Source organism: Aedes aegypti, chromosome 2 (assembly GCF_002204515.2).
Source record: "Aedes aegypti strain LVP_AGWG chromosome 2, AaegL5.0 Primary Assembly, whole genome shotgun sequence".
NCBI classification, from domain to species: domain Eukaryota; kingdom Metazoa; phylum Arthropoda; class Insecta; order Diptera; family Culicidae; genus Aedes; species Aedes aegypti.
The window spans coordinates 318146001-318158719 of record NC_035108.1 but is presented as its reverse complement, the minus strand read 5'-3'; the positions used below and the strand labels follow the sequence as shown (position 1 = coordinate 318158719).

Here is a 12719-nt window from a genome sequence, read left to right as displayed (position 1 = left end):
GTGAAGAAAAACCCAAGGTTCATAAAAATGGGCTTTTTCGCAAACTGTTTAGCTAGCTGGCGTACGAGGGGTCCACCAATTTGAGAAAACCGAAAGGACCACCCTTAAGTTTCATCGAAAACTAGCGATCAGTATGATAAAATTGAAATTCAAACGATGGGTGCCGATGGCGCCCTAGTTTCAGCGAGAATTGCTCATAGAGGAATTTACGTATTCTCGGTAGTCTAAGACGATGCCGCTTTTCTTTTGCAATATTCTAGGACATAAGCAAACATATTTCGTGTTTGTTTATTTACATGTATGCGCTGCTGAACCCTCTATCGATTCACACCAACAGACTTGTTAAAAGCTTTTTGGGAATGTTTTGACGTAGGAATACGTCTTTTTCTCTATATAGGAGTGAAATTTGAATATCAAAACCAAGAGCAGCGTTACGTTGGCATGAAATATTTCAAACATTTATAACTTTTTGCTTGCTTAACGAAATTCTTTGATAATCACCTCAATCGAAAGACAAGTCATCAAAGGTTCATGTCGTTTATTTACTGAATCCCACATAGCTGTCCAAATAGTTTAATAACTGTTTTAAAGGGGCCCAGATGGCCGTAGCGGTAAACGCGCAGCTATTCAGTATGACCAAGCTGAGGGCCGTGGGTTCGAATCCCACTGGTCGAGGATCTTTTCGTAAGGGAAATTTTCTCGACTTCCCAGGGCGTAGAGTATCTTCGTACCTGCCACACGAATGCAAAAATGGTCATTGGCATAGTAAGCTCTCAGTTAATAACTGTGGAAGTGCTCATAAGAACACTAAGCCGAGAAGCAGGCTCTGTCCAAGTGGGGACGTAACGCCAGAAAAAAGAAAAAAAAAAACTGTTTTAAAAGAGAACGTTGATTTCAAGCAAATTTATAAATAGGGATGCTGGAGAAAAGTTGACGTCATTTGCTTTTCACTCTCCGCTTGGATCGCATCTTAACAGGCAAAATAACGGCTTGCTCTGACCGGGCGTGCTTCTCAGGCACAGACATCGATAGCGAAGAACACCTTCCCCCCCGGCCCGTTTGTCTTGCTTCGCTCAAATCAAACTGATCGTCGACCGACTGAAAGAAGATGCCATCCGAAGCCAAAGCCATCACCTCTGCTGCCGCCAAGAAGAAGAAGAGGAAGCAGTCCAAAGGAGAATTAAAAGGTCGGGACCGCCATCGCAGCCCAAAACGAACGGTCCTACCTGCAGGTGATCGAGAAATACATCGGCGGAAATTACAACTGCGATGTCGGCAAGATTAGCAAAAATGAAGAGCAATCCCGGGAATCTGTGGCTGTGGCTGGCATCCGAGAATAATCAAACCTCATTGGGCGAGAAGAATTTCAACAATTCAATCGACCCATTTTAGGGTCAACAAATGGTATTTGTGTAATATTTCCTAATGTGTTTACCACATACCGTAATCCGGGGTAACATTGATCGGAATGACTTATCTCGTAAAAGGTTCGTATCGTCATTTATTGATGGAACATTTCCAAATCATGAATGGTGCTTCTCTTTCTTATATTCATAAGCTAATGAAAGTGAAGATTTTTGCGTGAATTGTGTTAACCTTATGCGAAAATTTGCCAACTTTTCAAAAGAATTGTTTCATTGGGTAAGGATGACCCTACCAAACATGCATGTCTCACATAAGTGCTGCAAACGATATGAGCAAGGAAAATGCGGTTCTTACTAAAAATGGAATCGCCGAAAACGATTCTGTTGTTTCATAAGTATGTTTAATTAGGCAACGTTAACGAATTACTGTTAAGAATTTAGAATTCCCTTAGGAAATTGCCTACCTTTAGGCGTATTCCGTGGTTCGAGGTGTTTTTAACACTTCAGTCGTCGCGGTGTTGTGTTTTGTACAACACTGTTGAAAACACCTCGCATTTCATTCACAACAGTGCGTGGTGGTTCTGACGGTGGAAAACCGCGCGACGACTGGAAGGTTAATTTAAATTTAAGGTAGCTCAGAAATCAAAATGATTTTATGTTTGACTTAAACCTTGACTCGTTACACGCATGCAAGAAAAGTTTTTTATAACTTTAGAAACTTTTTTGTATTTTTGAAAATTGTTCGAAAAATTTTATTCTTATATAACCTACAAATGCATGGGGTTCATTTAACGTGTAATATAAAAATCGTACCTTATATATTTTTCTCTATCAACCCATCAAAAAAGAACAGCTTGGTGGTATTAAAATAATTGCAAACCTGTTTTTCCGGAAAATAAAAATATTTCCTTAAAAAGAATAAAAAATTTAAAATATTTAAAAGTACCGAAAAAACTTGAATTTTTATTATTTTAAAAAATCAGTAGTTAGAAGAGGCTTCAACAAAAAATGAAAAAAGGTAGGGATGTTCAAAAATAAAAATTACAAAAATCGAAAACCAAAATTCATAGATTTGCGAATAAAAATAAAAATAAATCATTCCCCAAAACGTGTTAAGAACGATTGTAGACAACTAAAAATGATATTTAGATTGAAAATAAAAATTTGGGTATTAGAGGGTTAAAATAACTTTAAAAGTAAATGACTTGTAAGCATTTGGCCTTCATATTCGGCTTCGGGGGCCATGATTTAAGTAAGTAACGACACTTTCAATGTTACCGAATATTGTTTACATAGGTGATCAATGTTACCCCATATCAGCTAAATAAAAAAATCACTTAAATCATTTTTTAAACATGTTTAAATCTTTCTAAAAACAAAAAAACAGTACATAGTCACAAGCTATAGGTGGCAGTACTTGTTTTAAAAATAAAAAAAATTGCGATATTTGCAGTTTCGAACGAAACATTCAAGAAATATTCAAAAAAAATGATCAATTTTACCCGGATTACGGTACTTGCTATAATCTCTTAATTGACCGGCGTTAAGTCAGAGTGGACCTACATTTTTCACATTTTGAGAAAAATGGGCTTAATGTCTAACTCTCTGTAGTTTTTGGACTCACACAATATAGGTGAAGCGATAATCATGAAAAATCATAATCCAAACCTATTATAAAACGATTTTTTGATGGACTATGTGTACTTGGTCCACTCTGACTGAACTTAAGACCACCATTCAGTGAGTTGGTTCACTCTGACTGAACAATTTCTAGGAAAATAACAACCATTTAATGCTTGCATGGTCATACAGGGTGCATATATCTAAGATAAACAGATTATCAAGACCCTTCGACACCAGTATCGTTAATTCTTCAGTAATCCATCCAGTGGCATTTTGTTAGCTTGAAAATTAAGGTTTTGCAGGGTCTGGACATTAAAGGAAAGAAATTTTCAAATATGCGTTCAGTCAAAGTGGACCAAGTGAAAATCTTGTGTACCGACCAAAATATACTGGTCCAATAAGCGGGTTCTAGGACATTCCATGTATCGGACATCTATCGGACTCTGAAATCGACTCAAAAAATGCAATAATTAATCAGTTCATTGCTTTTTGACACTTGGTCCACCAGTGATGGAAAGTGGCGAACGCTTCATCTGAACTGGAACAAAAACAAAACCAAACGCTCCCGAGCGTCAGAGCGCTGGCTTACTCGCATCTGTCGACTCCCGAGTAACTGAAGCAAAAAGTGATTCGCGAACGTGTTCGGAGCTGCTCAGAGGCATATTGTGCTTTTCGGAAAAAAAGCTGCTTACCCTCCGAGATTTATGGTTTTCAAGGGCTTTTGACTACAAACTAGTAGTTTACTATCGATATGATGGTTATACAATTAATTTGTCTGTCAAAACCATAATAAATCACACCTTGCTCGGTTACTCGCGAGTAAACGCTCGCGAGCTTGTTGCTACTTCTTTTGAAATGTTCTCCCGAGCAGACGGGTGCGGGCTTACTCACACCTAGCCAGATCCCGAGTCTGTGATGTTTGTTATGCGTTGGTATACACTCGTGAGCTGCTTCGTGATGCGAACTTTTCCAGCACTGTGGTCCACTCTGTCTGCACACAAATTGTTGCAATTTCTGACCACCCATACAAATATGATAAATGGTAAAAAATCAAAATCAAACGCATTAAATTAAGTAATATTTTTGAATTTATATTGATAGAAGAATCATTCGATGTCGACAAACCTGACAAATCTCTCGAAATGTTTTCATTTCCTCGCATTTGTCAGCGCGATGATCATTTTCGCTGCTATGGTAATAAGCACTTGGTGCACTCTGACTGCACACTTTTATCATTTTTATTGATCATCCAAAGTAAATTTAATACCTATCTCTCGCAATTTACAGCATTCATCAAATCTGATCAAAGTGAAATGGAGGTAAGGTAATTTCGCGTCTAATGAAAGAATAATCCAATTTTCAAAAGTTTTGTACTTGGTCCCCTTTGACTTACCGCCGACCAGTTTATCTCGTAGCATCATACAATATCTGATTTATAACGAATAATTGACAATACGGCAATTTAAGGACGTTTCCGAGGACGCTGCTGCAGTGCCGTCGGGATGCAATAACAGCATAACAGCATCTTGTACATCCCTTGTCAAGACATCAGTTTCAAATAGCCTATTTCCCAGATCAGAAAGCGAAGAATACGAAAAGATGGAGCATCATCTGCTATGGGGTGATCCATTAATTACGTAAGACAATTTTGGCGGGTTTTAGACCCCCCCCCCCCTCCCCCCATTGTAAGATTTTTTGTATGAAAATTGAAAATAATTTGTATGGCGCGTAAGAAATCTCAAACCCCCCTCCCCCCATAAACCCTTACCTAATTAATGGACGACCCCTATACTAAGGATATAATGCATACCTCCTTCGTTGAGTTCGGTTTCATTCTGTTTTCGCTTTAGAGCTCAGCTCCTCGCTACCTGTGCCACAGAGCTCTTGATCAGCTGCTGCAAATCCAGCGTCCAGCTTGTGGCTGTCAAATGGAAGTAAAATTAAAAAGCCGACCTCCAAGTCTAGAACCAGTTTAAAGGCTTAACGCGGAAAAGTGAAAAAAAGTATTCGCAAAAATCGGACTACTCAATGCGCTTTAAAGAAAACGTTTGCAAGCAGTTATATACGATGTGTTACTACAGTGCGCTACATGCGATTTGATCAGAAAATTGTGCACATTTCATAAAAGAGACGTTTTCATGAAAAATGGTTACGCCTTCACCATTGTTTGTTCGTAAATTTGTATGGTCGTTAACACTGTAGAACCTGCTACACGTTGGAGTAGCAATAAAGAGAATTAAGAGATTTGAAATTTGGTTGCCGGTAATAGTCGAATGATGCCGAAGCCGTAAATAATCCTATTAGTAAATGTCGAATAAAAATATCAACAAGTTTAGACAAGAGTTCTTCTTCTTCTTGGTATTACGTCCTCACTGGGACAGAGCCTGTTTCTTAACTGTTTAAGTGCTCAATAAGCGCTTCCACAGTTATTAACTGAGGACTTTCTTTACCAAAGCTGCCATTTTCGCATCAACGTGTGGCAGGTACGATCATACTCTCTGCCCCGGGAAGACTAGCAAATTTCCATTACGAAAAGATCCTGGACCGACCGGGAATCAAAATCAGACACCTTCAGCAAAGCTTTGCTTTGTAGCCACGGACTCTAGCCACTCGGCTAAGGAAGAAAAAACACAATCTTCTATTGCCACAATAAGTTAGGGTACGCGTTTTTTGTTTTTCTTATGAGAAGATGAATTTGAAACCTTTAAAAATTCTAAACTACTACGCAAATAAAATGCCATATATTGTTAACAAAATGTTTATAACAGCTCAATTATGTTGAACCATATTAGGATGAAAGTGTTGTCTAACACAATGAAATAAATGTTATGTTTGATACGATACTGAAAAGGGATAAAAAGATGCATTGTAAACGATAAAATTTTCCAAAGTTTCATAAATTTTCCACAGTCTTGAAAATTTATCAATTTATCAGTAATATATTACAATTTTTCCTGCGCTCATCTCACAATTTTCACTTAAAGTATATAATCGCAGATTAGGAGTACATAAACAAATCCATTTATCAAAATAATAGCACCTAATACTGACAAATTCATTGCACTGATTGCTTCCTAAGGTTATCTAAACAAACAAACAAGCTCGTTGCTCGTTCTTCGTTTAGATAAATATTCACTCCATGGACAGATTATCTCATGATTCCATTCACACACCGAGTCACAGCAAGAGTTCAAATGCGCACATTAGTCCAATCATAAGCAGCGTTCACATTCAATCAACGGGCACATTGCAACAATCCAGCATGCTCCCTCTGCTGCTTTCCTTTGTGGTTCCACACCTGCACAAGAGCATTTGCAAATTTCTCACAATGGAATCACGTCACCCATTCTCTAGGTTTCATTCATAAAACAACGCAACTGTAGATCCATCCCGCTATACATAATGCGAATGGTTGGACATTCAAACGACGAAGGCAATCCGGACGGTCAGCCCCCAAAATATTATGGCTAGTTGCATCGACTTGCTGCTGAAATGACCCCCCTCTTCGTCGTCGTCATCATCAACCATTCTCTCTGCAGTTTCGGAGATTGCACACAGGGAAAATTGCAACGGACTGCTTTTGGTCATAGAACAAAGTTTACAACCCGCAGCTGATGCGATCGCAACATCCATAGTAGGCGTGTTCAAATTTTGAAAAAAGTTTTAAGAATTCAAGTCCATACCTGCATCTTACCTGTGATATGTGAGCAATTCTCACTGAAACCAGGAGGACATCAGCACACATCGTTAGAATTCCAATTTTATGTCACTGACCACTAGTATATAGATAGCCAGTTAGAGTAAATTTTGAAATGAAGGATTTTCCAAACCATGTTTTACACTATTTCAATCAATAGCACTGTTTTTGAGTTATGGGAAATGCCAAATAGGATAGCTACGGATACACGCACAAAGAATAATTTTACGTTGAAAAAAGTCAGTAAGAAAATGTTATCTTCATTTTGCGTTTTCATTTGAGTTAGTAATGTTCTCTATCGATATGTACTCTCAAATTTATAGTAAATATTTAGGTTTTTATTTTGTGATAAAATCATTTTTTGCCATGTTTATGCTTAGTAATGATTTTTCAATCTTGTAAATAGTCCAAAAATACTAAATCAATTTGTTACACTTCTCAATTTAAATGAAATCAGCTTGAATTTGGACCAAAGGGTCATTTTTGTGATACCATTCAATATACGGGTGAGGACATTGTTTTTAAGTGGACAGGCCTAATCTATAGGTCGGATCGGTTTCGCTCAAAGTCAACCAACCACGGATCAGAACGGCTACACATTGTCAATTGAATAGTTTGCGCATTACCAGTCTCAATTTGTACGTGATCTAGACAACATACTGCAGAACTGTTGTAATCACTGTGGTGTAGTAGAACTTTGTAAAGCAATTCAGTTACAGTCCGAGTCGTCCTGCGTGCAAGTCGAGTCGCAAGTTTCGCGCCAGAAGTAGGGTACTGACCCAAGGTCGACGGGGTAAAATTGTTAAAGCAGATCTTAGCGAAGCAAAAATCGTAGATTGGACCTTGACATTGACCATCGTCAATATCATCAAACGGAAGTAATAGTGAGGAATCATTGATGCGTTTCTCGATTGAATAAAAAAAAACAAGAGTGGAGTAGAATTTTAGAACGGAGTTATTGGGAATCATGTCGAAAGAGACGAAAAACGTTGAATCATGCCATCAGCCGAAACAGACGACGGTGGCTGCCGGGAAAGATCCACAGGTAAGAAAGGAAAAAATCAATTTAATTACTGGATGGTTTGATTCTTCTTCTTCTTCTTTCTGGCATTACGTCCCAACTGGGACAAAGCCTGCTTCTCAGCTTAGTGTTCTTATGAGCACTTCCACAGTTATTAACTGAGAGCTTACTATGCCAATGACCATTTTTGCATGCGTATATCGTGTGGCAGGTACGATAATACTCTATGCCCTGGGAAGTCGAGAAAATTTCCAACCCGAAAAGATCCTCGACTGGTGGGATTCGAACCCACGACCCTCAGCTTGATCTTGCTGAATAGCTTTTGATTCTATGATTATTGAATGAAAGTGAATGGGACCAAGTTCGTAGTAGAAGTGTTCTTCGCCGTCATTAAATTTTATCACGCTGAATAGTTATTTTCTCGTTGATATAAAACACTTCATGTGGTCCTTGTCGGGGTCCTAACTTAAATATTTTACAATTTGTTCTATACATACTCTTTTGAAGAGCACTTGCAAAATTTTGGTGAAAAAATGGGGTGGGTAATGTCTGTTACATTACCGCGGGGTTGACGTAGGAGTACTATGGACACAACTTCAATCAATTCTGGGTCAGACTCTAACAACAGTGTGGTAGCTTTTTGCAGATGATAGGTGATAGGTGCTGTGATTGTGAGTATTCAATTACGTTGTGGTTTTAAGATGGAGATCTATCATATGGTTTGGAAGCTTTTTCAGAGTTTCAGATTTCAAAATGAAATACTTTAAAAAATCAGTGGGGGTTGTATTTGAATTTAAATCAATAGTCTTAATTGCAACCTTACTATAGTTAAAATTCAGAATGTAATGGTGTGTGAATTTAACAACAGTGAGGAGCTCTCCGTTCGGAGAAGTGCCCCAATCATCGATATCGTCATCGCCACCGTGGGATATACATGAATATACATGAGTCAAGGATAGAATAAAATTCTTAAATATCTACATCGTAATTGTCATGGAAGCATTTCAAAAATAACATAGAAGCCGTCTAGTAGAAGAAAGACTTGTTGTTTAAACTTATACAATATCTACGTTTAGAAAAAACGAAGTATGAGACGGATCGTATTCATGGAACTTATTATAGAGCTGGAAAGCTTTTTTAAATTTACTGACCCCTGATGCCAGTGAATCATGGAAGAAACCAATAAGTTTTTCTATAAGTGATTCTATAAGTTTTTTTTTTATATTTTTACTGAATAATAAATATTTATATAATTATCATATGACAACCAAACTCTACTCAATAGGTTTAGGTTGAATTTATGACAAAAGGTCGAAAGACAAAAGGTCAAAAAGACAAAAGGTCGAAGACCAAGAAATAAAGGACAAAAGGTCGAAAACCTTTTCTCAAAAAAGGAAAAAAATCCCACCAAGCAAATCATTTCCGACCTTTTGTCCTTTCGATCTTTTGTCTTTTGACCTTTTGTCCTTTCGAGGTTTTGTCTTTCAACCTTTTGTCCATAAGTCGTTTAGGTTAATAACAACTTGAGCACTTCCATGATTCACCTTGACATAGAGAGCTTTTGTGAGCTTAATTTTCTGAAACTTTTCAATGACAAGAAATCTAATATGACGCATGTTGTAGTTAAATATGAGCTCAGCTTTCAAAATAGTGTCATGAATATTATCCAATTCGCATATTTTAAATCTGTTTTTGAAAAAAATGTAGACATTCAGTTCGAATTTCAACATACAAATTGACAAAAATTTAACATACATATTTGCACCTGTATGTTCATTACAGTAATAAAATTTCAAACTTCTGTTAAGTTTTGATAATTTTACACTAGTTTTTAGATACCTTGGGTAAATACCGAGCAGTTATATAAAGCAGTTATTCAAAAGTGCATACATATTTGAAACGTGTTGTCCTTTCAAATAACTTCCTATTATTTTATAACACCATCATGATTGGACCATAATTACTTCATTTTTGATCGATGTCTGGTATTGGGTGCTACCACTGAAAAAAATATAAACAAAAGTGTTGATCCCCTGTCGAAGAAGAAGATAAGGTTGTTTCATAATCTGTAAGTTTTGCCTGTGCCATTATGCACCGAAAGCAGGTTTGCGGACCTAAACTACTTGAAAAAGGAATTTATAAATAACTTTGTTATTCCAAAATAAAGCGTGATGATATTCAGCAAGGGCACGGGTTTTTGCATTTCAAACCACTTGTAGAAAACACAAAAAGAGAATGAATATCTTGGAAAATAATGAAATATATGATCTTAAGAGTTATTTACAAACATATATTTAAAAAAGTATTAGAGAAAGAAAAATTATGTATTCGGTAAAGTTGTTTTTAATTGCCTCCTCTATAACTATGTCGAAATCACCATATGTCTATCTGGTACTTTTGAAAAAATAATTTTCCTATCTCACTTCTAGGTGGAAAGATCTCAAAACTTTTTAAATATGTTGAAACCTTTCTAAACCTATTTTTTATCATTTGCTGGTTCAGATGTAGTACACCGTTATCCTTCAATCCGTTAAACAACGTCATTATAACCCTGTGATCGAAAACAAATTCTTCTCTAGCATTGTACACGTTCCATGTTCGTATAGAACTGTATACAGATAGTCCTACAAGATGGTATTCTTTAGGAGGACATGCCCTTTTTAAATCCTAATCCTAGAAATGTCCTTCTTTTCAAAAGTAGGGGGAGATCCCCCAGTACCGGACACTTAAGCCACTAAATTCATAATTCGAAAAATATTGCTTTTATGTGCTCGTGTTACCCATTTATGATAAATATTATCATTTTTATAGTGTACAAAAATAAATTCGAAAATATAAATATGAATTTTGACATTGGATTTTGATAATGTATTTTAGTACCAAAATGATCGATCTTGCAATTGGCATCCAATACCGGGCACGATTTGGAAATGCCTCGAATTGTGTAAATTTGAGCATCATTGAATGTTTTGACTATAGGAATATTATATAATTGCCAATTCAATGCATTTGCAACATTTACAAGAACAATTTGAGTTTTTTTTTAATTTGCAAGATGTCCATCAAAAACTTCTTGCATATATGATGTAAAATAGCACATTTTGTTCATTCTTCTTAATTTTTTTGCTTGTTTGATGCCATGATCGACGAAAACCATGAAAAATGAATGTATTTAGAAACACTGGTGCAATAATTACAAAGATATCATATAGCAAATCAAGCTGTCCGAAACTGAGGGACAGAAGGTGCTTATCAAAAATTGTAATTTGTCCATATTTTGTTCATTTATGGTACAAAATACATTCATATTATCAAATTAGGATTATGTTCGATCATGCTTGCGTGATCCATAGTATTTTTTCATATTCAAAATAATTACTGAATAGGCTCAAAGTTAAGGCGATACCTCAATTTTTTTAAGATTTTCAAACTTATCTACTTTTTAAAAAAGGCATACATATTTCAAGAATATGTTATTCTACGCAAACATTAGCCTCCATTATAGCTTTCTTTTCTTCTAATACACCATCTTGATTGAACCATGATTTCTCAATTTTTCAACTTTGTCCGGTATTGGGTGCTGTCCGGTACTGGGGGATCTCCCCCTAATCGAACATATAATTACACAGTTCGACAAAATAGTCGATATGAATGCACAGAGACCGGACACCCCGGGCTTGAAAGTATAAAAATAAACAAAAATAATGGCGTTTTCAGAATGTTCGTGTCTGCCCCAGGTCATTTTTAAAATATACTTGAACTTTTTGCATTTTTTATTTAAAAATCTAATCTAATCAATAAACCGACACAGTGTTTTATATTCAGGACAGGGGAATTCATGTGCCATATAATGTTTTCAACTTTAAATACAATATGAAGAGTTGTAATAAGATTTGCAGGGAGCCCTCCCCCCTTTTTTTGTACCCTCCCCATTTTTAAAGTATCGCAAATGATGGAATATTTGATATACAGGGCGTTGTCAAAATAACTGGGACAGGCAAAAATTGGGCCAACTTTGGAATGCTGTAACTTTGACAAAAATTGACCGATTTCAATTCTTTAAGAAGTAATGGACGGGTCAACTAATCTAATTTTGAGATGCATCCACGGAGATGAACTATGACCACCGGATACCGGTGATAATCCGGAGTTCCGGAAGCATGTCTTATGCAGTAAAATTATGTCGTGTTTTTAGCAAAGGTCACGGCTAAAAAATCAAAATTTTACTACACATGAAGATAGAAGATCTAATTCTGAAGCGATTGGTGCGCCAAGTATTAATATTGGTCCAGAAACAACCAATATATGGCCATCTTCTCGGAATCGGTGCCGGTAGTGGATCCGAATCGGGATCAAACAATTTAATCACTCAAAATATGTCGCGCAATATTGTTTTCTCCCTAGCTTATCATAAAATACCCTATTATAAGTTGAAAATGAGTCTTGTATAGCTTTGGCCACTCATGGCGCCACCCAGTGCCCCGGGGGAACCTTGCATAGGGGACATTTCGATTTCGAAATGGATAGTTGACTACAGTGACTACTTCCGGGACCACCGGATGTTCCAGAGGGAACCTGTAATTAGGGACAATTGATATTGAACTCCAATACATATCGTGCGACAGTTCATTTTTCATGTCTCAGGCTAAATAGGGCTATTGTAGACCTTAAGTGGATATTTGACTACAGTGGCCACTTTTGTGACCACCGGATATCCCTGAGGGAGGCTGTGATGTCTTCAATGACAGATTCCTCCGGGAAATTCCGGTGGTCCCAAAAGTGATAGGTTCCTTAGGGAACTATAGGAGGTCCCCAAAGTGGCCATTCTAGTTAAATATCCATTTTCGGTCTAAAGTTGACCTATTCATGACTAAACATGAAGAATGAGCCGTTGCACGATGAGTATTGGAGCTCAATTCCAATTGTCCCTAATCATAGGTTCCCTAGGGGACACCCGGTAGTCCCAAAAGTGGCCAATTCAATTAAATTCCCATTTTGAGTCTACAATTATTTT

At 36.9% G+C, this 12719-nt stretch overlaps 1 protein-coding gene across 1 annotated transcript in view; it reads left to right on the top strand.

Moving 5' to 3' along the window:
- The first annotated feature begins 7315 nt into the window (after nt 1–7315).
- Nucleotides 7316–12719, top strand: part of LOC5568890 (proton-coupled amino acid transporter-like protein pathetic) — a 130701-nt gene continuing 125297 nt past the window's right edge. The window contains exon 1 of the mRNA XM_021845772.1: nt 7316–7729. Within this exon, the coding sequence (XP_021701464.1) occupies nt 7652–7729 (78 nt within the window). The 5' untranslated portion in view covers nt 7316–7651. The remainder of the gene's footprint in view (nt 7730–12719) is intronic.